General features: G+C 41.3%; 1 protein-coding gene across 1 annotated transcript in view; it reads left to right on the top strand.

Moving 5' to 3' along the window:
- Positions 1-25,112, top strand: part of mdfi (MyoD family inhibitor) — a 59,100-nt gene extending 33,988 nt beyond the window's left edge. Inside the window, exons 4-5 of the mRNA XM_062986871.1 lie at positions 22,507-22,800; positions 24,028-25,112. Coding sequence (XP_062842941.1) covers positions 22,507-22,800; positions 24,028-24,281 — 548 coding nt within the window. The 3' untranslated portion in view covers positions 24,282-25,112. The remainder of the gene's footprint in view (positions 1-22,506; positions 22,801-24,027) is intronic.
- Positions 25,113-26,711: the final 1,599 nt, after the last annotated feature.

Genomic DNA, 26,711 nt, shown 5'->3' with positions numbered 1-26,711 from the left:
GAACTTTCACTAAGGGGTGTACTCACTTTTGTTGCCGGTGGTTTAGACATTAATGGCTGTATATTGAGTTATTTTGAGGGAAGAATAAATTTACACTGTTATATAAGCTGCACACAGACTACTTTTCATTGTGTCAAAGTGTCATTTTGTCAGTGTTGTCCCATGAAAAGATATACTTAAATATCTGCAGAAATGTGAGGGGTGTACTCACTTTTGTGATACACTGTATATATATACATAATCATTTAATCAGGCCTTATTCTTGTCAGGGCCACAGAGGGTACAATGCGCCAATCCATTGCAGGGCTTCGGTCATTTCTAAGACTTAACCATTCACATCTGTGTACCAAGCTTCTGTATTGATTCACAATTGCCCAACATTGCCCAAAGCATCATACTGCCTCCTCCGTAAGCGATGCTCACACACCCGGTCATCCACGTGATGTAAAAGAAAACGTGATTCATCAGACCAGGCCACCTTCTTCCATTGCTCCGCGGTCCAATTCCGATGCTCACGTGCCCATTGTTGGCGCTTTCGGTGGTGGACAGGGGTCAGCATGGGCACCCTGACTGGTCTGTGGCTATGCAGCCCGATGCACTGTGTTACAGTAGCTCGTCTGTTGGATCGGTACCACACGGGCCAGCCTTCGCTCCCCACGTGCATCAATGAGCCTTGGCCCTGTCGTCGGTTTACCACTGTTCCTTCCTTGGACCACTTTTGATAGATACTGACCACTGCAGACAGGGAACACCCCACAAGATGCAGTTTTGAAGATGCTCTGACCCAGCCGTCTAGACATCACAATTTGGCCCTTGTCAAACTTGCTCAAATCCGTACGCTCGCCCATTTTTCCTGATTCTAACACATCAACTTTGAGGATAAAATGTTCACTTGCTGCCTAATATATCCCACCCACTAACAGGTGCCGTGATCAAAAGATAATCAGTATTATTCACTACACCTTTCAGTGGTCATAATGTTATGCCTGGTCAGTGTATTTACAGTATAGTAATAAAATATGAACTGCTAAATTTGTTTTAGAATAAAACACAACTACATTCGAAATGCCACCCATGAAGTACTATGGTGTCTGATTGTGCGGTGAATGATACAAGCCAAAAAAAAACTATGCTCCATTATAAAGGATTTACTCGATGCAGAGCTGTCCAAAATAATTATATGATATTGATATGGCTGTCACAGTTTTGTTTATTTTTTATCGTTGTGAAAGCTTGGAAAATTACCACAGCGCTACAGTATTTACGTATGTTTTTGGCATAACGGTAAAACTGAGATGATTGTAAGTAGGCAAACTTTGGTGACTTAGAAATACATTTTTTAGGTCCAACAAAGAGGACATGTCCAGAAAAAAGAGGACCTATGGTCACCCTACTTCAGTGGCCACAAATAATACTTTGGTCAGCCATATGAATACGTTGGTTTCCATTGGTCAGTACACTTGTTTCTGTGGGAGGAAACCGGAGCATCTGGAAGAAACCCAATGCATATACAATGATCAGCCATAACATTAAAACCACCTCCTTGTTTCTACACTCACTGTCCATTTTATTAGCTCCACTTACCTTGTAGTTCTACAATTACTGACTGTAGTCCATCTGTTTCTCTACATACTTTTTTAGCCTGCTTTCACCCTGTTCTTCAATGGTCAGGACCCCCACAGGACCACCACAGAGCAGGTATTATTTAGGTGGTGGATCATTCTCAGCACTGCAGTGACACTGACATGGTGGTGGTGTGTTAGTGTGTGTTGTGCTGGTATGAGCGGATCAGACACAGCAGTGCTGCTGGAGTTTTTAAATACCGTGTCCACTCACCGTCCACTCTATTAGACACTCCTTTCTAGTTGATCCACCTTGTCATCTATTGCTGCGGTTTGAGTTGGTCATCTTCTAGACCTTCATCAGTGGGCACAGGACGATGCCCACGGTGCGCTGTTGGATGGATATTTTTGGTTGGTGGACTATTCTCAGTCCAGCAATAACAGTGAGGTGTTTAAAAACTCCAGCAGCATTGCTGTGTCTTATCCACTCATACCAGCACAACACACACGAACACACCACCACCATGTCAGTGTCACTGCAGTGCTGAGAATGACCCACCACCCAAATAATACCTACTCTGTAGTGGTCCTGGGAGAGTCCTGACCATTGAAGAACAGCATGAAAGGAGGCTAAAAAATCATGCAGAGAAACAGATGGAGTTCTTCTATATGGTGGCGCTGATTAAATGTGTGAGTGTAGTGACAGTGAGTGTAGAAACAAGGAGGTGGTTTTAATGTTATGGCTGATCAGTGTATGTGGGTTTCCTTCAGGTACTTCAGTTTTCATGATGCACTTTTTGTAGAAGGTGGACGGTCTGGTTTAAATTTCAACCCTATTAATGTTGAAGCGTCAGCATTTATCAGACGCTTTTAGCCAAAGCGACTTACAATTGCGACCGTATACATTGCAAGCAACTGAGGGTTAGGGGCCTTGCTCAAGGGTGCCCAACAGTGGCAACCTGACAGATGTGGGGCTTGAACCAGCGACCTTCCAATTACTAGTCCTGTACCTTAGTCACCGAGCAACCACTGCCCAGTTGAAGTGGCTCACTCACTCACCCACTTTCTTAACCGCTTATCCAATTAGGGTCGCAGTGGGGTGCTGGAGCCTATCCCAGCTTTTCAATGGGTGCAAGGCATCGCAAGGCAGACACCAAACACACAAACACACACACATACACACACCCATTCAGCTATAGAGCAATTCAGTGTCTTCAATTAACCTGACTGCATGTTTTTGGACTTTGGGAGGAAACCGGAGCTCCCCCAGTTGAAGTGGCTAGTGAAACTAAATAAACCAATGGTTTAGCCATAGAGAGTCCATGACTCCATGAAGAACAAAGCTTTTTTTCCCTTCGTTCATACAGTTCAAACTCGCAGCTTTTATTCAAGCACACGTACGTGTCGTATTTCCGGATTTAGCAAAAGTATGCAGGCACTTGCTGAAACCGCATTTATTTTCACCCCGTAGGACTGCCAGACGGAAAAGTTGCTGATCTTGGGATTTTTATTTCACGCAGAGTTTTACCAAGAAGAAACCCGATTCCTCCTGCCTGTGTCGGTCTGTTTTGTCCTGTGTTCTCACTTGCAGCTATATAGGTTCCAGATGTCCGGATTACATAGGTACCTCGCTTACCAGGCTGGTGGACTTGCTGTAATTCTTTATTAGGCTTAATAACCAAAAAAATTGAAATTGGATGTTTATACAGGATTTAAACTTTGCATTGATAAGGATTTGTGACTATGTAGGCTACACTACATGGCTAATTGTATTAATGTTCTAGACACTGAACATAACTCATATATATGAGCCAGATCTGATCTTGATGTCAGGATTGAAGGTCTAGAAAAACTTGTGTGGAATTTTAGATTAAAGCTGGAAACAATGGGTCTGTCTCAAATCCTAGTGAGCTCCCTTGCTGCCTACTGCCTACCTAGGAAGTAAAAAGGGTTCTAACTAACTAAAGCATCTCAATGATCTGACTTCTAAAGTCTGATGTCAGACACCGATTGCGTCATCAGCTGTCCCCGCCAACCACCACAGTTTTGGCTTAATAGGCTAACAAAGTTAACGACAGTTAACGTTTCCGGCCTTGTCAATGACAAGCTCGAATTTGCAGCTAAATTATACTTGTACACCTTACCTTGTACTGCACTGAATGGGGGCGGCACGATGGCTCAGTGGGTAGCACTGTCGCCTTACAGCAAGAAGTGTTGGGTTCGATCCCCAGGTGGGGCGGTCTGGGTCCTTACTGTGTGGAGTTTGCATGTTCTAGTTGTGACCCAGTGGTTAAGTTACTGGACAAGTTCAAGCCCCACAACTGTCAGGTTGCCACTGTTGGGCCCTTGAGCAAGGTCCTTAATCCTCAATTGCTTAGACAGTATACTGTCACAGTACGGTAAGTCGCTTTGGATAAAAGTGTCCGCTAAATGCCTAAAATGTAAATGTAGTTCCACCAAAAAACACTGAATGCAAGGGAGTAACACCATGTACAGAATGCCAATCCATGGCAGGGCTTCGGCTACCCCCTTCAGACCCAGCCAATCATGTCTGTGTAGATGCCCAGGCCAGCCGATAGAGCCGGGGCAAAATATGAGTGTCCTCCAAACAAAGATTGGTCTGTCTGGCTGGCAAATTGTTCTAGTGACCTAAAACCTAGTGAGCTCTCTACATAGACAGCAGTTTGACTGTGAACACAGTGAACTCTTAAAATGAAACACTGGCATTCTGAACATGGTGTTCCTGCCTTGCATTCAATCTATGGCAGGGCTTCAACTAACCCCTTTAAACCCAGCCAATCATGTCTGTGTAGATGCCCAGGCCAGCCAATAGAAACGGTGGCAAAATATGAGTGTCCTCCAAACAAAGATTGGTCTGTCTGGCTGGCAAATTGTTCTAGTGACCTAAAACCTAGTGAGCTCTCTACATAGACAGTGATTTGAGACAGACCCAAAGTCTTACTGTGAACACAGTGAACACTTAAAATGAAACACTGAATGCAAGGCAGTAATACCATGTACAGTGTGCCAATTCAAGGCAGGGCTTCGGCTACCCCCTTCAGACCCAGCCAATCATGTCTGTGTAGATGCCCAGGCCAGCCGATAGAACCGGCTGCAAAATATGAGTGTCCTCCAAACAAAGATTGGTCTGTCTGGCTGGCAAATAGTTCTAGTGACCTAAAACCTAGTGAGCTCTCTACATAGACAGTGATTTGAGACAGACCCAAGGTCTTACAGTGAGCATAATGAAACACTGAATGCAAGGCAGTAATACCATGTACAGTATGCCAATCTATGGAAGGGCTTAGGCTACCCCCTTCGGACCCAGCCAATCATGTCTGTGTAGACGCCTGGCCAGCCGAAATATGAGAGTCCTCCAAACAAAGATTGGTCTGTCCGGCTGGCAAATTGTTCTAGTGACCTAAAACCTAGTGAGCTCTCTACATAGACAGTGATTTGAGACAGATCCAAAGTCTTACTGTGAACACAGTGAACACTTCGAATGAAATACCATGTACAGAATGCCAATCTATGGCAGGGCTTCAAGTACCCCCTTCAGACCCAGCCAATCATGTCTGTGTAGATGCCAGCCAACAGAACTGGCAGCAAAATAGGAGACCTGTCAAAGATTTGTCTGTCCAGCTGGCAAATGGTAAAGCCCAAGCCAAGACAATCAAAAGCAAGTGTACTTCAGGTAATACTCAGCTTTACACATGGTAGTCTTAGGCTTGTGTGTGGCCATGGAACAAAAGCTTCTGACGAACAGTTCTCCTTGATGTCATTTGGAAATTGGCAGTGCTCACCATCTCTGAGCTCTTTAGTACTGTCTAATCTACTTTGAGTGTTTGTATATTTTTTGCACCCTGTGGCAATGGGTGTGGATAGATATTCATACCCATTAATTAGATGGGGTTTTCACATGCGTTCTTGAATGCCTACCAGAAAGCACAAATGTGTCTCTGGTACTGTCTGAAAACATATGAGGTTTGGGTTGTGTAACTGATCCAGGTGTGTGTTCAGACTGGTTGGTGGAGTCTTGATGTATGTGTTTACTTGGGTGTGTGTGAATGGGTGGCATTAGACCTCCTTTTGACTGTGAATAAGCGCTATGACTTCATCTGGATTGAGGGTAAGTCGTGTACCTGAATCACACCGTCTCGTCCACGCCTTATGCCCAGCTTATAAAATTACCGTGTCCATGATGGCAGTAATTTTTGGCAGTTACGCATCCAAAAAACAATTTAACCGTGTTAGCTGGCTTGCTGGCGGGTTGTGCCACCTCAGCACATTGTTTGGAACAGCCTGAGGCTAACTGTTAGTCAAACGTCGAATTGATTTGTATAGCACTTTTTACAGTAGACATTGTCTCAAAGCAGCTTGACAGAATCCAGGACCGACAGACCAAAAACCCCTGTTGAGCAAGCCAAGGGCGACACTGGCAAGAAAAAACTCCCTTAAAATTAAAGGAAGAAACCTTGAGAGGAACCAGACTCAGCAGACACCCATCCTCCTGGAGAGTAATGAATAGGATTAACACAAATCGTATATACACAACATTAAATTGAACTCAAAGGTTATAACTGGCAAAACAATTGAAGTTCTTCATTATTCAATCCAGTCTGTAATAATGTTCGTAGTGAGTTTTGGACATTTTTAGCGCAAACACGTCAGGGTCCCGTCACATCTAGTAGGAGCAGCATTGTTGGCATCACAGTCTCGACTGGCAGGCTTCAACCTCAGGTGGGTAAAAATGTAAAAGAAGTATCGCAGAGAGTAGCATGAGACTCCGGAACCCCTAATTATAACAGCATAATTAAAAGGGAGAACTAGCAGGTAACAAGGTCATGAGGGCTTTCACAGAATGTCACCGCCCACCTTTCCCACCATCAACAAAACTGAGTGATCGGAAAAGAGAGGCTTGGATGCCTACCAGAAAGCGCAGATGTGGCTTTGGTATTGTCTGAAAACATTAGGTTGGGTTGTGTAACTGATCCAGGTGTGTGTTCAGACTGGTTGGTAGAGTTTTGATGGATGTGTTTACTTGGATGTGTGTGAATGGGTGGCATTCATCAAACGTGAATGATCGGAACAGCAACCCAACATCCCTGATCACCACAAGTTTCTATGACCTCAAACCCCCAAGTTCTGTGTCTATAATCAGGGTGGGAATCCAGTCCTAGGGGTCAGAATCCTCTCTTCTTAGACAGCTGCCTAGATAGGCAGCTCACCAGTGTAGCTCCCTTGATTTCGGGCAGTGCCACACAATCCATTTTTGGCGTCTTTTGGAATACATCTAATATACCCCCTGTTGACCCCCTGTCCTCCTAGCATAAGGTGACAGTTTTGGTTTCTTGCTGGCAAAAAGGCCACTGTTCCACATACTCTGAAGTGATCCTCTTCAGAACTTTCTAGAATTTCCCATTGTAGTGATTGTGGCTGATTCAAACGGGTGCAGTAAATGCAGCCTGGTTTTAAAAATTATCATTGACTTTTACAAGTCGATCATAATCAAATCAGTAATGAGTAAGTAAACAAATAAGATTATGGAACTTTATACACCAACAAATAAATAATTCAAGTTATTATTGATGCCTTGATACCTGCAGTAAACTTTATGTTTAGCATGGTTTTCCATCACCATTCCTATTAAAGAGACTTGTCAATGGTTTGGGAACTGAAGACACCAATTGTTGCAGTTTTACTAGTGGGATTGTACTCCATTCTTGCTGGATACGAGACTTCATCTGCTCAACAGTCCAAAGTCATTGTGGTTTGATTCTCCTCTTCATAATGCACCTTACATTTTTAATAGGAGACAGGTCTGGACTGCAGGCAGGCCAGTCCAGCACATGCACTCGTTGTCTATGAAGCTATGAAGTTGTAGCGTGTGCAGAAAAAGGCCTGACATTGTCTTGTACCTTCACACATATGCAAGTCACCCATGCTATAGGCACCGATGCACCCTTTTACTATGACAGATGTTGGCTTTTGCGCCTAGGACTCATTTGACCACAACACACGTTTCCACTGCCTTTCGGTCCATCTGAGATAAGCTCAAGCCCAGAGAACTCAATGGCATTTCTGTATAGAATTGTTGTTTAGATAATTGGCTTTCTCTTTGTGTAATAGAGTTTCAGGTTGCATTTCTTGATGCAGCGGCGTACTGTGTTAAGTAACAATGGTTTTCCGAAGTACTCCCGAACCCATCCAGCTCTATTTAGCACATTAGAATGACAGTTTCTCATGCTATGGGCACTGATGCACCCCTTTATTATGACAGATGTTGGCTTTTGCACCTTTCACTGATAACAGATTCATCTGACAACACCACGTTTCCACCGCCTTACGGTCCATCTGAGATAAGCTGAAGCCCAGAGAACTCAACGACATTTCTGTATAGAATTGATGTTTAGATGTTTGGCTTTTTTTGTGTAATAGAGTTTCGTGTTGCATTTCTTAATATAGCAGTGTACTGCGTTAAGTAACAATGGTTTTCTGTAGTACTCCCGAACTTGTCTCTCTCTATTTAGCACATTAGAGTTAGGGTTCAATGGTCATGCACATTCAACAGTGGTTTCCTTATCCATTTTTTTGGATTCCTCGAATGTTTTCACAATATTATGTATAATAGATGGTAAAATACCTACATTAATTGCAAACTTGCATTGAGAAACGTTCTTTTTCAAATGATTGACAGTTCTCTCATGAAGATTAATACAAAGTGATCAGTCATGATGAGTCAGGCACATCACTGCATGTAAAGACTTGAGTCTTGGGTGGAATGATGATTCTCTCACATGTTACCAATCCACCTGCTCATTGTGGAATGTTTCAAAACACTAAGTTCAATATACTATTAACTATTTACTTTTTTTTTGCCCTGTTCCAACTTTATTCCAATATTGGAATATTGGAAATATTCTCTTTGTACTTTTATCAGTTAAATAAAGATTCAAGAAAATTAACGAATTGAGTTTTACTTAGTGTCCCAACTTTTTTGGAAATGGGGTTTGTAAAATAAATAAATTGTTGATTGATTGATGTAAACGTTTACATACTATTGGTAAAAGATTTTGGCTATATTGGCTAAGCTTACTTAAACTGTCTTAATAATAAAAACAAAAAGATTAAAAAAAAAAGTAATATATAATATATACTGTACATCCACCAGGCATAACATTATGACCAGTGACAAGTGAAGTGACACACTGATTATCTCTTCATCACGGCACCTGTTAGTGGGTGGGATATATTAGGCAACATTTAATCCTCAAAGCTGATGTTAGAAGCAGGAAAAATGGGCAAGTGTAAGGATTTGAGTGAGTTTGACAAGGGTTAAATTGTGATGGCTAGACGACTGGGTCAGAGCATCTCCAAAACTGCAGCTCTTGTGGTGTGTTCCCGGTCTGCAGTGGTCAGTATGTATCAAAAGTGATCCAAGGAGGGAACAGTGGTAAACCGGCGACAGGGTCATTGGCGGCCAAGGCTCATTGACGCCCGTGTGGTCCGATCCAACAGACGAGCTACTGTAGCTCAAATTGTTGAATAAGTTAATGCTGTTTCTGATAGAAAGGTGTCAGAATACACAGTGCATCGCAGTTTGTTGCGCAGACCAGTCTGGGTGCCCATGCTGACCCATGTCCAACGCTGAAAGCGCCAACAATGGGCACGTGAGCATCGGAACTGGACCCCAGAGCAATGAAAGAAGGTGACCTGGTCTGATGAATCACGTTTTTTTTTTTTTTACATCACGTGGGGAACACATGGCACCAGGATGCACTATGGGAAGAAGGCAGTGTGATGCTTTGGGCAATGTTCTGCCATCCATGTGGATGTTACTTCGACACATACCACCTACCTAAGCATTGTTGCAGACCATGTACACCCTTTCATGGAAACGATATTTCCTGATCCTGTGGCCTCTTTCAGCAGGATAATGAGGTTCAGCAGGTTTGAGGAGCACAAGAACGAGTTTGAGGTGTTGACTTGGCCTCCAAATTCCCCAGATCTCAATCCAATCAAACAAGTCTGATCCATGGAGGCCCCACCTCACCACTTAGAGGAGTTAAAGGATCTGCTGCTGACATCTTGGTGCCAGATACCACAGCACACGATCAGGGGTCTAGTGGAGTCCATGCCTCGACGGGGCAGGGCTGTTTTGGCAGCAAAAGAGGGACCAACACAATATCAGGAAAGTGGTCATAACGTTATGTCTGATCGGTGTATACATATGTGTGAACATTCAGTACAGGTGACCAGGCAGGTCTTTCCTGTATCTACAGGTGTGGTTGGTGAGATCATGATCTTGTCATGCTGATATACAACAGACTCCATTTGCTGGTTTTTGTTCTGGAACAGACACATGAAATCATACCTAAAGAATGTGATTTTTCCTTACACCTTCAAAATGAAAATCACGACTCTTTCAGATCGTCCGAGAGCTTCAGTCCGGCAGTGTTGCTCTGGTTCAAAACTCCAGACAAGAAAAAGAAATGAAACGGTTTTAATGGTTGCAAATGCCTGAAGTTAGTGATTAATAGGGTTATTTTGAGCTGTTGAAGGGAGAGGCATGTGGAATGTGATAAAGCCCAGAGGGCGAGAGATTGGTTGGGTGAAAGGGTGGAGGCTGGCTGATATGATATTAAATTTAATGCATTGGCAAGTGAACAGAGAGAAAATGAGTTATTAGGTGATCTGAGAAAAATTGCTCCAGCTGACGAGGCCTCATCCTAATGGTGCCATTGAAGTTCTCCACTCTTAACGTTTTTGTTTCATCTTTCTCTTGTCCATCTGCACTAATATTGAGTAAAACCCACTAGTTTAAGGTAATTGAGTCCAGTTTAACAGTCGTTATGCTGAACTGTTATTATACTAATGTTTGGACAATGTTTTTCCAATTTCAGTTTATCCCTCTCCCAAATCAGCTTTTTTGGGCAATGCAGTGAAGACCTTTTTTTTTTTTTTAGGTCAGATCCCAGTCTTGCACACTTCCCTGAGCGGTTTAACTGCTTTGTCATCTGGACCAGGCTTAGCTAGTTTTAGAATGGCCCACTTGATCTCTGTCTTTACTGGTCGCAGTTCCTTTCATTTTATCACTTTTATTATTATTGTTATTATTATTATTTATTATTATTATCATTATCAATTATTATTCATTTTATTATTCTTATGATTTATTTATTCATATTAATTATTCATTTATTATTATTATTATTATTCATTTATTATATTATTATTATTATTACTATTCTTTTATTCAATATTTATAATATGTTCTTTTTCATTAGTAATATTATTATTAAAATTATTATACATTTATAATTATTTTCTTCTTCTTACTATTATTATTAATTTTATTTTTTGTTATTCATTTTATTATTATTTTTAATCATTTATTAATATTATTATTTTTTTTATTCATTTTATTATTCTTAATGTTCATTTATTCATATTAATTATTTGTTTATTATTATTATTAATAATTTTATTATTGTTCATTTTATTTTTGTTATTAATTTAATTATTATTATTAATCATTTATTATTATTATTATTATTATTATTATTATTCTGTTTATTCATTTTATTATTATTTATTGTCTCATATCATTGTTTATTATTATTATTATTTGTAATCATTTATTATTATTTTTTTATTCATTACTCAGGTTCCTTTTTATTAGTAATATCATTATTTAAATTATTATTTATTTATTATTTTTATTATTATTTTTGTGATTCATTCTATTAATTATTATTATTATTTCTTTATTATTCTTATTCTTATTATTATTCATTTTGTCATTATTTGTTAGTATTATTCTTATTCTTATTATTTATTTTATTATTCTTTAATTCATTATTCGTAATTATTTTTATTATGATTATTATTTATTTATTAATATTTATTTTATTATTCTTTAATTTATTATTTATAATTATTATTATCATTATTATTATAGCTTTTTTGAGATTAGACTAAAAAAGGACTTTCAGAGGTAAATAAATGTACAATGGGCTGCTGAGATTGTAAATAAATAAACAAATAATACAAAATATGCAATGCCTACTTTTGACATACAGTATTAGTTTTTTTTATTATTATTATTATTATTATTTTATTTCATTTTCATATTTTTCCACTACATGATTCTGTTTAGGGTCATGTCGGTCTGGTATCCCGAAATCAAGGGGCGCAATGCATTAACACACCCTGAACAGGATGCCAGTCCATCACGGTACAGTTTTAGTAATCAATAAACATTACGACAACAGTTAAAAAAAGACGTTACGTAGTTCCCATCCTTCAAACACGAATGTGCTATAAAAGAGTTGTGCAATAGACCACATGTGCGCCGGCACTCGGGTTCTCATCTGGTTTCCTGTGACGCTGGCTTGTGAGAAGCGTCTGGTCGGACCTCGTAAACAGCGAATACCGTAGCTTCATCTGCTTTTCAGGAACGTCTGTATCTTTCTACATGTGTTTAATCTGCACTTGCTCACTAGTAATTCTTGGCTTGTGTGTCGTGTCGTTGAAATTAGGCTCGGTTCTGAAGTTCAGACGAGCAGGCTTACGGCACAAACCTCGAGGTCATGCTGCATTCCACATGGGCCAGATGTACATGCTTGGAGTGATGATGTCATGGGGGTTGCATGCATCTGGGCAAAACGCCTCCAGTAGGCACGTCTGGGAACAAAGTACAACTAAAGGCGTGAAATGTGATCATGTGACTCAAAGTTGAGATTTGGTCTGCTTTTGGTAAGATTTAGTCATGCGTTTCCAGAAATCCTGCTGCTTTACGATGTCAAGGGGGTGTCATTGTTTATTTCTCTTCTTTCTTTAAGGGGAGAGGGTAAGGAAGGGGGGGTTGGCTTTCATAGAGATGATTTCCCATCTACCCCCTCCCTCACACACAGCCAGTTTTGTCCTTTGAAAGAAATAAAAAATCCTTCATCTGTGTTAATTTACATTTATTGATTATCTTATAAGCTTATAAGAGAATTGCACCCACTGTAACCCTGACCAGGATGGTAAAACAGACATGAATGAATGAATATGTTAATTATTAAGTGGAGGTGGTGACTGCTCTGTACCTGTATGAGCAGGGGAGTTTGACTTGACCGGTACATACCAGGTTAGGAACCACTTAAACAAGCGTGACACTGTAAACGGTAAAGCAAGCTTTGAATCATATACAGCTTAGAGGCTAAAATGCTAAAAACCAGCATTTCAAAGCTTAACTGGAATTTGGTGCAGATCACATGGAAAAACATTGAACTAGGGTGTTTTTTCCTGCATGGCAACCTTTAAACCCATTTAACTTGCTTGACTGTGGACAGTAACACCTGCGTTTTAGCTATGTCTGGTCCTATTTTGAAGCTATGACCAAAAACATGGACTTTGTGGAGCCCCCTTGTGGCTTCACTCTTCTGCTATATCTTTCCACAAGATGTTGAGGTGTGTTTGTGGAACATTGGAACATTCATGAGGTGACGGACTGATGTCCGTCATGAGTACTAGGCTCCTGGACAGTGTTCCAGTTCTTTACGAATTGTTTATTGGGGTTGAGGTCAGGACTTTTTGAAGGTCACTGGACTTCCACACCCTGTTTGTGAAAAACGCGTCTTTATGAGGTGCACAGTTATAGTCCTGCTGGAACAGAAAAGGGCCTGTCCCAAACCGTTGCCTCAAAGTTGTGAACATCCGATTTATTATGTACATAAAGAGATAGTAGGAGTGTATGTATTTTTCTACAAACCCAAATCAGAAAAAGTTGGGATGGCATGGAAGGAGCAAATAATAAAAAAACACAGAGTTTCTTACATTTACTTTGACTTTTATTTGATTGCAGACAGGATGAACCCAAGATATTTCATGTTTTATCTGCTCAACTTCATTTCACTTATTAATAAACATCCATTCCTGCATTTCAGGCCTGCAACACATTTCAAAAAAAGTTGGGACAGGGGAAATATAGGGCTAGTAATGAGGTGAAAAAACTAAATAATAATGCGATTTTAAACAGGTGATTGTAATCATGGTTTGGTCTGAGTCTTTGATGAGCAAAGATGATCAGAGGATCTCCAGTTTGTCAACAAATGTGTAAGAAAATGATTGAAATGTTAAAAACAAGGAATCGGGAGGAATTTCAGTGCGTAAAGGCCAAGGGTGCAAGCTTAATCTGAACGCCCGTGATCTTCGATTTCTCAGACGGCACTGCATCAAGAACCGCCACTCAACAATAGCTGATATAACCACATGGGTGAGGGATTACTTTGGCAAACCTTTGTCAAGCACTACAATACAGAGTTACATGCACAAATGCCACTTAAAACTTTACTGTGCAAAAAAGAAGCCTTATGTTAACCATGTCCAGAAGTGGCGTCAAGTTCTCTGGGCTCGGAGGCATGTAGGATGTACCCTCACACAGTGGAAACGTGTCTTGTGGTTAGATGAATCAGCATTCCAGGTCTCTTCTTGGAAAAAAACGGATGCCTTGTGCTCCGGACCAAAGTCCAAAAGTCAGGGTCTGTCATGGTATGGGGCTGTGTCAGTGCCCTTGGCAAAGGTCATTTACACTTCTGTGATGGCAGCATTAATGCAGAAAAGTACATTGAGATCTTAGAGCAACATGTGCTGCCTTCAAGACGTCATCTCTTCCAGGGACGTCCATGGATTTTTCAACAAGACGATGCAAAACCACATGCTGCACACATTACAAAGACATGGCTGTGAAAGATGAGGGTACGGGTACTGGACTGGCCTGCCTGCAGTCCTGACCTGTCCCCAATAGAGAATTTTTTAAAGGAAAAATGCGACAACAACAACCCCGTACTGTTGCACATGTTAAGACGTGTTTGCAGGAAGAATGGGACAAAATAAAAGCTGAAACACTAAATCACTTGGTCTCCTCGGTGCCAAAACGTCTTTTAAGTGTGGTGAAAAGGAATAGCAACATTACAGTGGTAAATGCTTTATTGTTCCATCTTTTCTTGGAATGTATTGCAGGCCTGAAATGCAGGAATGGAGGTTTATTAACAAATGAAATTAAGTTGAGCAGAAAAAAAAAAAAATATCTCGGGATATTCCGGGTCTGCAAAGGAATATAAGTCAAAGTAAATGTAAAAAGTAAAATAAAGGAAGACTGTTTTTATCTTATTTGCATTTTCCATACTGTCCCAACTTTTTCTGATTTGGGGTTGTACATATAATGTATCCATACATGGATGTAAACTTTAATTAGGCCCTATGGATATGGGTGTGTGTGTGTGTCTGGGCTACAATTTAAGGTGCTGAGAAGTGAGAACAAAGGCCTATGTTAAGACATTCCTCTAATAGCCCATCAGGGATTTATATCCCTGGCTAAGAATATGCTCATCTCATCTCAGTGATGGAATGCTTTCTCTCTCTCTCTCTTCCTCTCTCTGTATATCTCTCGACCCTACATTCTCATTTCCATCTCTGGCTCAGATGTAAGGGAACATTTATTCAATCTCAGCAGGGTTTAAAGCCCAATTCCGGCCATTTTTCATTCATCCATTATAACCCGTCAGACGGGGCCCCTATCAGCGGAAATAAACTCCTTTAAATCAAGGGAAACGCGCCCGCTTAAACCGCAGCTCGGAAATTTTCCAATTAGAGTCCTCTCCGCTGGAGATTGTCATTGAAATGAGCTGGGATTTGGGATTTTTTTTTAAGGGACTCTGTTCTTGATTAATTCATGTTACATTAGCATCCATTATAGCGCCTGACCAATATAAAAATGTCACTTATACAGATTTCACAGAGCTTAAAAATAAGCAGGCTGGAGTATTTTAGTGCACTGATTTACCATATTTGGCTAAATGTATGAGGACACCTTTTTATTATTAACGTTAGGTATGTCAGACACACCTGAAGGTAACAGTTGTACATGTTATGCGCTCAGATGGTTCGAATATCAGCTCTGCTACCGGCAGGCTGGGCACCTTTATAAACAACGATTGGCTGTTGTTTATACAGGGTGGGAGCCGGAGCCAGGACCTCATAACTGATGCAATTACAATCTTTGCTGGCTGGTTAAACTTGCCTCGAGCATTCGGCTACTGCACACGTGTCGGAGGGGGCGTGTGTCAGTCTCGCTCTCCTCAGTCTGGAGTGGGGAGTGGAGATCAGCAAGCGTAATGCAATCTGGTAATTGGATATGACTAGATTGCGAAGAAAAATTGGGAAAAATACCAAAAAAATTTACATAAAAAATACATTTATGTGCTCATGTGGTTTGAATCTCAGCTCTGCTACTGGCAGGCTGGGCACCTTTAACATTGATTGGCTGTTGTTCACACAGGGTGGGAGCCGGAGCCAGGACCTTATAACTGATGCAGTTACGACCTCTGCTGGCCGGTTGATGCGAGTCAAGGAATAATATTTATCAAGGTGTTGCTCTCCGTACACAAAGCTGATCAGCATATGAACTCGCCTCGTGCAGTCGGCTACTACACACATGTCGGAGGGAGCATGTGTCTCACTCTCCTGAGTCAGGAGTGGAGATCAGCATTGGTAGAGAGGAAGTGTAATGCAATCGGATAATTGGATACGACTAGAAAAGTTGGGGAAAAATTTATATAAAATACATTTATGTGCTCAGGTGATTCGAATCTCAGCTCTGCTTCCGGCAGGCTGGGCGCCTACATAGTCAACAATTGACTCGTTTGTAGGGAGAGTGCCAGAGAGGTTCCTCATAGCTGATGCAATTACGACCACTGCTGGCTGATCAATGCTGCCTGCACAGAGACAGGGGATGATGGATATCGGTGCATGACTCTCCATGTCTTGTGGTGTCTAAATACTTTTTGTTTGTATTTATTTGAGTTTTCAAATTTATGTTTATATGTTCATTTTGTTTGTAAGTATTTATTAGTGTCAAGAATCGTAGATAATTGCTGTTATTTGGTTATGAAGCTGAATAACATAAAATAAGTGATGTTTTTAATTTGATATATGACCACTTTTAGCAGTTTGAGGAATATTCTTTGCTGTTACAGTGCGACTGTTTCTGTTCATGCCCACCTGCTGTGCCAGGAATGGCCAGCAGTGGGACATAAAGGCGCAAATGACTAAAAGTGCTGCTTTATCTTAAACGGCAGTCTCTGCGCCTCATTAAGTGTTACTTTGCTGCAGCTGGTAGAGTCCCCTTATAGTCCACACCTTATTGCCAGATCTTTGCTGGCCTCTCTGTGGTACCTGACCTTTTTCCCGAAGGATATGATGCTAGGCTCGGTCCAGCCTGGCCCCCATTCAATTTGACCATATAGTGTATATTTAATAACATAACATGGTTGAATACTTGTTCTTCTCAAAGGAACATGCTTCATTACCCTGCATTACCAAGTGCAGAATAAATATAGATGCAGTTCTGAGTCAAAAAGCCCAGAGTCATGACTAAGAAACAGAACAAAAACATCATTAGTCACTAAGTTTTGGACGCGGCAGATGATTAGGGGTTGTGCACCATTACAAAAGGCTTCTTTCTATTCATGTGTAGGTCTGTGTGTGTTTAGGTTTGGAAGTTAAACATGTTGTTTTAGGGTGGCGGGTGATGAGAACGTTACTCAATGCCGAGTGACTCACCTTGTATTTGATTCAGCGTTCTGACCCCGATTGGCACAAGGGAAAAATTGAGTTGCAAATCCACATCCACATCATCCACAACTTGTGCAGGCACCTCGACCAGCCAGCCAGTCTACCTACCTACCTACCTACCTACCTACTCCAGCCAGTTGAGTCTGTTGGATGCTTGGCAAAGTCAGCATAGCTGAGATTTGAACTCAAGAGCTTGGCAAATTATTTAAAGGTGTTGTCAGAGCTTTAAATTAACCAAACTATGAAATATACAAACTGTAACACAAAAGAGATGCATTAGCCTCAGCCCCAAGCTTGAGGATAGAAGCAGAATCACTTTGGTGCAACTTTGCCAGCTACTCAGTCTACCAGCAATTTACAACCCAAACATACACCAGACTTGGGAACCCAGCAAACCTGTAGCAAACACTAAGAGAGCTGACTGGGACAAAACCTGAGAACAGGACAGATGCTCGTGGTAGCTACCACACCGAAATACCACCTTTATTCACCAGCCAGGCTTGGGGTTAGGCTTGTCAGTGTGTTCTCAGTGCTGGTCTCAAGCCCAGATAAAAATAAGGAGGGTTGCATCAAGAGAAAGGGCGTCCGGCATACAGAATGCCTAATCAGGTCTGTGGACCAGAATAATCTACTCTTGAGACTTCTAAACACATGTGCAGTTGAGAAAATACAAAGATCAGTTCTTTTCTCTTCTTAAAGGCACAGTTTCTTCAATAGGCAGTCTCTGCGCCTCATTACGTGTTAATTTGCTGCAGCTGGAAGAGTCCCTTTAAAGTCCATGCCTTATTTCCAAATCTTTGCTGGCTTCTCTGTAGTACCTGCCCTTTCTCTCCAAGGAAATGATGCTGGGCTTGGTCTGGCCTGCATACAACGACCAGGCATAGCATTATGACCACTGACAGGTGAACTGAATAACACTGATTACCTCTTCATCATGGCACCTGTTAGTGGGTGGGATATATTAGGCAGCAAGAGAACATTTTACATTCAGGGTCATGGGTGGCCAAGGCTCACTGATGCACGTGGGGAGCGAAGGCTGGCCCATGTGGTCTGATCCAACAGACGAGCTACTGTAGCTTAAATTGCTGAAGACGTTAATACTGGTTTTGATAGAAAGGTGTCAGACTCCATGCCTCGATGGGTCAGGGCTGTTTTGGCAGCAAAAGGGGGACCAACACAATATTGGGAAGGTCATAATGTTATTTTTTTTTACGCCAAAACGACATTGCCTTACCTTACAGCCTAGCCTGTGGACCTGTGTGTGGCACAGTTTCTTTAATAGGCAGTCTCCGCACCTCATTGAGTTAATTTGCTGCCGCTGGTGGATACCTTTATGAACAGGCTTTGTTGATTAGCCATTGCCTTGCTTCCTGTGTTGCACATGAGGCGTGCACCGAAGTGAGGTGTTCTTGTTGAACCCATCCTTGACCATACAATTTTTGACCTTTCACCCAAGAAGGATGGGTCCCTGCTGAGTCTGGTTCCTCTCAAGGTTTCTTTCTGTCATTTTAAGGGAGTTTTTCCTTGCCACTGTCGCCCTCGGCTTGCTCAATAGGGGTTTTTGGTCTGTTGGTCCTGGATTCTGTAAAGTTGCTTTGAGACAATGTCTTGTAAATAGTGCTATATACGTATATATATATATATATATATATATATATATATATATATTAGGGCTGTCAAACGATTAAAATTTTTAATCGCGATTAATCTCAGAATTTCATATAGTTAATCGCGATTAATCGCATTAAAAAAAATCTGTGTAAATGTTATAGAAAACAAGGATTTTTAAGTGAAATGTTACAGTTACAATGGTGAACACATTTTATGCTAAATGTACTGATGTTAAAAACTGCTGGGACAAGAGAAAACTGTTTTATTCACTCACATACTAGGCAGTAATACTATCCAGTGGTTTAATGGACGTTTCTACACGAACTGAGTGTGTTTAGACTAGGGTGGCCAGATTCATAGTAACAAAAAGGAGGACATAACACCCCAAAAAGCCGGACATCATATTAGGAACAGGGGGACATGCTACTGCAACACACAGAATGAATCCAGAACCCATATAACAGAGTTTTTGACCAATTTAAGCAAGAATTATATAACAAATGACTGTTTTACTCACCAAATGTTGTGTCTTTTCATATTTAGGTCCGTTCATCGCTGCCTCAAAAGTTTACTTTTTGGCATTTTCACCGCGTTCCTGATCATGAGAGCTGAGTGATTGACTCAGGTAGCGGTGTTTACAAAACAGAGAGGGCGGGCGAAATTCAACCACCCAATCACAGACTAGCATTTAGAGGGCGGACCTTCTCCGATTGGCCAGTGGTAGCGCTGTAAGCAGTGAAATGAGGCTGTTAAACCAATGAAATACAAAGCATTTGTTTTGACATGTACCTGAGCCAATGGTAAATAATATTGATCAAAAATGAAACCAGTTCACTCCAAAAGGAGGATTTTTAAGTGTCCGTCCTAGCGTTACGTGAATGGAGGACTGGCAGCTTCTTTATTATGCAAGTGCATTACTACGACACTACGACGCTCGGTAACATTATGTTAACAAACCGCAAATGAAAAACGGTGGCAAGTCCGACATTAAAACGTTTGTTCTACCAGTCAAGTCTCAACATGAACTAGAATTTGCGTTAACGGCACTAATTTTTATAATCGCGTTAAATTGAGATTGCGTTAATGCGTTATTATCGCGTTAACTTCGACAGCCCTAATATATATATATTAATCTCAGAATTTCATATAGTTAATCGCGATTAATCGCATAAAAAAAAATCTGTGTAAATGTTATAGAAAACAAGGATTTTTAAGTGAAATGTTACAATTAAAATGGTGAACACATTTTATGCTAAATGTACTGATGTTAAAAACTGCTGGGACAAGAGAAAACTGTAAGGGAGTTTTATTCACTCACATACTAGGCAGTAAATGTCAGATTGTAGGTTAGAATTTCTCCATCAGCAAACATTGTAGATCAGCGGTGCTTTAGGTGGGATAAGGCGTAGTTATTGTATCAGACTTGTCTGTGGTTGTATCGTGACGATGGTTTGATGGACGTTTCTACACGAAGTGAGTGTGTTTTGACCCTTTGGGGCTTCCATAGTTCATGAACTAACGTGCTCGACTCAGCTTTCCGGTATTCGGTACAGAAGAAGAAGTTAATTAAGTGTAATAAAGTGTTCTGCTCCCGACAACTTGTGAATATAGCATGTATTTATTTCTTTATTATGCAAGTGCATCACTACCACGATCGGTTACATTATGTTAACAAACCGCAAATGAAAAACGGTGGCAAGTCCGACATTAAAACGTTTGTTCTACCAGTCAAGTGTCAACATCAACTAGAATTTGCGTTAATGGCACTAATTTTTTTAATCGCGTTAAATTGAGATTGCGTTAATGCGTTATTATCGCGTTAACTTCGACAGCCCTAATATATATATATATATATATATATATATATATATTTGACTTGACTTGACAAGATACACTACCTCTCTCGTCTTAAAGGCTGCTTGTATGGCCAAGATCAGATGTACATACTAGGACTACACTTACCATAGTGTGTTCTTACATTATTGTTTCCATTATGAAAAAAGAGACACAGCTGGAAAGATTTGATGATGTATAAATGCAAACATCTTTTAACATGTCAAACATCTGGAAGTTTGAGTTTGAAGAATATTCAGTCACACTAGACTAGTTGTTGCATGGCCTCAGTAGCTGACCAAGAACAACATGCCTCCACTGGAGGTGTGTGTTCCCCACCCCGATTTTGTCTAATGTATACTTTTTTAATGTGTTGGTGTACCAGCCCTCGATCGGGGAAGTCCGCCTTTCAGTACCCTCTTACGACTTTCGCCTTCGACCCACAGCGACTATGTTAAGGTTGTGCAAGCGTTCATCCCAGTAATAGGATGGTATTAATTCTTATAATAATATATACATTCAGCAAATGCTTTTTTTTTTTTTTTTTCATTATTTCTTTAGGGTTGGGACGTATTTCTTTTGGCAGTGTAGGTGTGCTTTTCACTTCGTTTTTCTTTCGTCTGGCATAATTTGGATCCTGTGTCGTTCGGGAGTGAAATATATGCCGAGCTGGGGATGAGCTGCCAAGAAAAACTCGCTGAGTGGTTTCGCGGAGGAACACTAGAACATTTGTAGGCCGTAAACTTACAGGGAGTCTTAGGTCTGAACTTTAAGAGATTTACATGAACACTGTGTACAGTATTAAAAATTACTCTAGTCATAAGTAAAACCATCATTAGTTTTATCTAGAACTAGTATCTACTTAATATGGCAATTGTAACTGTGTTCAATCTGACAAACGAAGATTTGTTGAAGCTTCCAACAAAGCAAGTATGCAGTTTGCAGATTGACATATAGCTAATGACTGTTACCATTGTGCAAATTACGCATCAGATGAGTACCTGCCCTTCAGCTTTATTAATATAATATATACACCAATCAGCCATAATGTTAAAACCACCTCCTTGTTTCTACACTCACTGTCCATTTAATCAGCTCCACTTACCACATAGGAGCACTTTGTAGTTCTACAATTACTGACTGTAGTCCATCTGTTTCTGTACATACTTTTTTAACCTGCTTTCACCCTGTTCTTCAATGGTCAGGACCACTACAGAGCAGGTATAATTTGGGTGGTGGGTGATTCTCAGCACTGCAGTGACACTGACATGGTGTGTTAGTGTGTGTTGTGCTGGTATGAGTGGAGTTTTTAAATACTGTGTCCACTCACTGTCCACTCTGTTAGACACTCCTACCTGGTTGGTTCATCTTGTAGATGTAAAGTCAGAGACGATCGCTCATTTATTGGTGCTGTTTGAGTTGGTCATCTTGTAGACCTTCATCAGTGATCGCTGCAAGACGCTGGATTTTGTGGTTGGTGGACTATTCTCAGTCCAGCAGTGATGGTGAGGTGTTTAAAAACTTCATCATACTAGCACAACACACACTAACACACCACCACCATGTCAGTGTCACTGCAGTGCTGAGAATGATCCACTACCTAAATAATTCCTGCTCTGTAGTAGTCCTGCCCATTCAAGAACAGCATGAAAGGTGGACTACAGTCAGTAATTGTAGAACTACAAAGTGCTTCTATATGGTAAGTGGATTTAAGCTCCTCAATGTGTGAAGTTCACAGCTCTTAGCATCTGTGGGGATTTTTTTTTTTTTACTCACTGCTATAACAGGACAGTAATTGCACGGTAGAAGAGCTTGTATTTAACACAGTCCTTGGCCACAGTCACGATCAACTTTTTGTTGTTGTTGTTGTTTCTTCTAGGTCAGCCTCAGGCCAGGTCCACGCCCTTACACAAGTCATTAACCGGCATGTCGGAGACCGGAGTGCTTCTGAAAAATGGAAACAAGTCTATTAAACACCACGTGCACGGCGGGGGCGTCAAGAACGGCGCGCCACTGTTGCGGGCAGGGTCTTCGACGTCCTCGTCGTCCTCTTTGCACCATAAGCAACCCAAGAAGCTGCATTCGAACCCATCGATCAACAGCCAGAGCAGCAAGAGGAGTAAAGGAAGCTCCAAGTCTAACAGCTCGCAGATTCCTACAGAAGCACAAGAAGGTGAGTGCTAGTGAGGAACTAGGGTGGAATTTGGGAACACAGAATTTGGGCATATTAACAAGGGATAGATGTGAGAATGAGGTTGCTATTGTTGGGGCACTGACCAAGGGCGTCAACCATTGCTTGCTTGGCTTGTGTTTGGACTCTTTGAAAAACACCTCCTTGTTTCTACACTCACTGTCCATTTTATCAGCTCCACTTACCATATAGGAGCACTTTGTAGTTCTACAATTACTGACTGTAGTCCATCTCTTTCTCTGCATGCTTTGTTAGCCCCCTTTCATGCTGTTCTTCAATGGTCACCATTGGACCACAGGACCACCACAGAGCAGGTATTATTTAGGTGGTGGATTATTCTCAGCACTGCTGTGACACTGACATGGTGGTGGTGTGTTAGTGTGTGTTGTGCTGGTATGAGTGGAGTTTTTAAATACCGTGTCCACTCACTGTCCACTCTATTAGACACTCCTAGCTAGTTGGTCCACCTTGTAGATGTAAAGTCAGAGACGATCGCTCATCTATTGCTGCTGTTTGAGTTGGTCATCTTCTAGACCTTCATCAGTGGTCACAGGACGCTGCCCATGGGGTGCTGTTGGCTGGATATTTTTGGTTGCTGGACTATTCTCAGTCCAGCAGTTACAGTGAGGTGTTTAAAAAATCTTTTAGCATTGCTGTGTCTTATTCACTCATACCAGCTTAACACACACTAACACACCACCACCATGTCAGTGTCACAGCAGTGCTGAGAATGACCCACCACCTAAATAATACCTGCTCTGTGGTGGTCCTGTGGGGGTCCTGACCATTGAAGAACAGCATGCAGAGAAACAGGTGGACTACAGTCAGTAATTGTAGAACTACAAAGTGCTTCTATATGGTAAGTGGAGCTGATAAAATAGACAGTGAGTGTAGAAACAAGGAGGTGGTTTTAATGTTTAATGTAATAGAGAAATTCCATTACCATGCAGACCTTCTTATCCCTAGTCTGGTTCCTCTCAAGGTGTCTTCCCGTAATTTTAAGGGTGTTTTTCCTTGCCACTGTCACCCTTGGCTTGCTCAACAGGAGTATTTGGTCTGTTGGTCCTGGATTCTGTAAAGTTGCTTTGAGACAAATCTATTGTAAAAAGCGCTATACAAATAAATTGACTTGGCTGAATAGTAGAAGTTTATGCCTTGGTGTCCACATATTTTTGGTCTTTTCAAGTCATTTCCCCATCTGTGTACCAGACTGCTGCGTCCACTGCATCCTTGCCTGCCTGTTCTGCGAGTTCCTGATGCTGTGCAACATCGTGCTGGACTGCGCCACGTGCGGCTCGTGTTCCTCGGACAACTCGTGCTTCTGCTGCTGCTGCGGTTCGGAGGAATGTGGCGACTGCGAGCTGCCGTGCGACATGGACTGTGGGATCATCGACGCCTGCTGCGAGTCGGCCGACTGCCTGGAGATCTGCATGGAGTGTTGCGGGCTGTGCTTCTCGTCCTGAGGCTCCCCTAGGGGGCGCCGCATCGTACTCCTGGGACTCCATGATTCGGAGATGGGGATCGAAGGGATTTTATGAGGGAGATAAAAGCACAAGGAAGTTGCAGGTGCTGGAATCGAGGGTCGTTTTATCATTGAGGAACTGGAAAAATGCTATAAATGCACTCCGAATTCGTGTTCTGTCTTCAGTGTTGATTTTTTTTTGGTATTACTGGGAGTATATTTTTGGACTGTGCTTCCAGACTCTTTCAAGGTGAAAGGAAGTAAAGAAAAACTTGGACACATTAAAAGAAAACCTTGCTTATTGGTGCAAAAGCTGTAGTCTACTAGACACCTGCACCTGCACAAGTCGAGTTCAAACACTTGACGGGCACTGTGTATGGAGGGCCACACCCCCATCGGCATTATTCCTCAGCCCTGTGCAGGCGCCATCAGTCAGCCAGCAGGGGCCGCAGTCGCACCAGTTATTAGGATCCGACTTTCTTACTTTCTAACCCTGAACAACAGCCAATCGTTGTTCATGCTGCCGCCCAGCCCAGTCGGAAAGGCAGAGCTGAGATTCGATACGATGTATTCGAAACCCCAACTCTGGTGCGCTATCGTACTTTACCGCTGCGCCACCTGAGCGGCTACAAATACAATCCTTATGAAATCAGACGTCATGATGCAACGTGTTATTATAATTAAGAGTGGGAGAATGTTCTTAGCTAGGCTAGGGATGGACACGGTCACGTCAATAGTGGGTTTTAAAGAAGCGTATGTATTTATGTAGCTGGAAAGATGAATGAGAACCTTGTAGAGTGAAAGATATGTTAAATAATTAAAGCAAATATGATAAAGCAGTGGTGGTGCTTATGATATATATTTACTAGGGCTGTCAAACGATTAAAATTTTTAATCGCGATTAATCTCAGAATTTCATATAGTTAATCGCGATTAATCGCATTAAAAAAAATCTGTGTAAATGTTATAGAAAACAAGGATTTTTAAGTGAAATGTTACAGTTACAATGGTGAACACATTTTATGCTAAATGTACTGATGTTAAAAACTGCTGGGACAAGAGAAAACTGTTTTATTCACTCACATACTAGGCAGTAATACTATCCAGTGGTTTAATGGACGTTTCTACACGAACTGAGTGTGTTTAGACTAGGGTGGCCAGATTCATAGTAACAAAAAGGAGGACATAACACCCCAAAAAGCCGGACATCATATTAGGAACAGGGGGACATGCTACTGCAACACAGAATGAATCCAGAACCCATATAACAGAGTTTTTGACCAATTTAAGCAAGAATTATATAACAAATGACTGTTTTACTCACTAAATGTTGTGTCTTTTCATATTTAGGTCCGTTCATCGCTGCCTCAAAAGTTTACTTTTTGGCATTTTCACCGCGTTCCTGATCATGAGAGCTGAGTGATTGACTCAGGTAGCGGTGTTTACAAAACAGAGAGGGCGGGCGAAATTCAACCACCCAATCACAGACTAGCATTTAGAGGGCGGACCTTCTCCGATTGGCCAGTGGTAGCGCTGTAAGCAGTGAAATGAGGCTGTTAAACCAATGAAATACAAAGCATTTGTTTTGACATGTACCTGAGCCAATGGTAAATAATATTGATCAAAAATGAAACCAGTTCACTCCAAAAGGAGGATTTTTAAGTGTCCGTCCTAGCGTTACGTGAATGGAGGACTGGCAGCTTCTTTATTATGCAAGTGCATTACTACGACACTCGGTAACATTATGTTAACAAACCGCAAATGAAAAACGGTGGCAAGTCCAACATTAAAACGTTTGTTCTACCAGTCAAGTCTCAACATGAACTAGAATTTGCGTTAACGGCACTAATTTTTATAATCGCGTTAAATTGAGATTGCGTTAATGCGTTATTATCGCGTTAACTTCGACAGCCCTAATATTTACATAACTTTTACACAACTACGTAACAATATGTGTGTTTTTATATATACAGTGTATCACAAAAGTAAGTACACCCCTCACATTTCTGCAAATATTTCATTATATCTTTTCATGGGACAACACTATAGACATGAAACTTGGATATAACTTAGAGTAGTCAGTGTACAGCTTGTATAGCAGTGTAGATTTACTGTCTTCTGAAAATAACTCAACACACAGCCATTAATGTCTAAATAGCTGCAACATAAGTGAATACACCCCACAGTGAACATGTCCAAATTGTGCCCAAAGTGTCAATATTTTGTGTGACCACCATTATTATCCAGCACTGTCTTAACCCTCCTGGGCATGGAATTCACCAGAGCTGCACAGGTTGCTACTGGAATCCTCTTCCACTCCTCCATGATGACATCACGGAGCTGGTGGATGTTAGACACCTTGAACTCCTCCACCTTCCACTTGAGGATGCGCCACAGGTGCTCAATTGGGTTTAGTCCATCACCTTTACCT

Source organism: Trichomycterus rosablanca, chromosome 24, assembly GCF_030014385.1.
Source record: "Trichomycterus rosablanca isolate fTriRos1 chromosome 24, fTriRos1.hap1, whole genome shotgun sequence".
Taxonomy (NCBI): domain Eukaryota; kingdom Metazoa; phylum Chordata; class Actinopteri; order Siluriformes; family Trichomycteridae; genus Trichomycterus; species Trichomycterus rosablanca.
The sequence above is the reverse complement of the archived record's forward strand: the minus strand, read 5'-3'. Positions and strand labels throughout refer to the sequence as shown.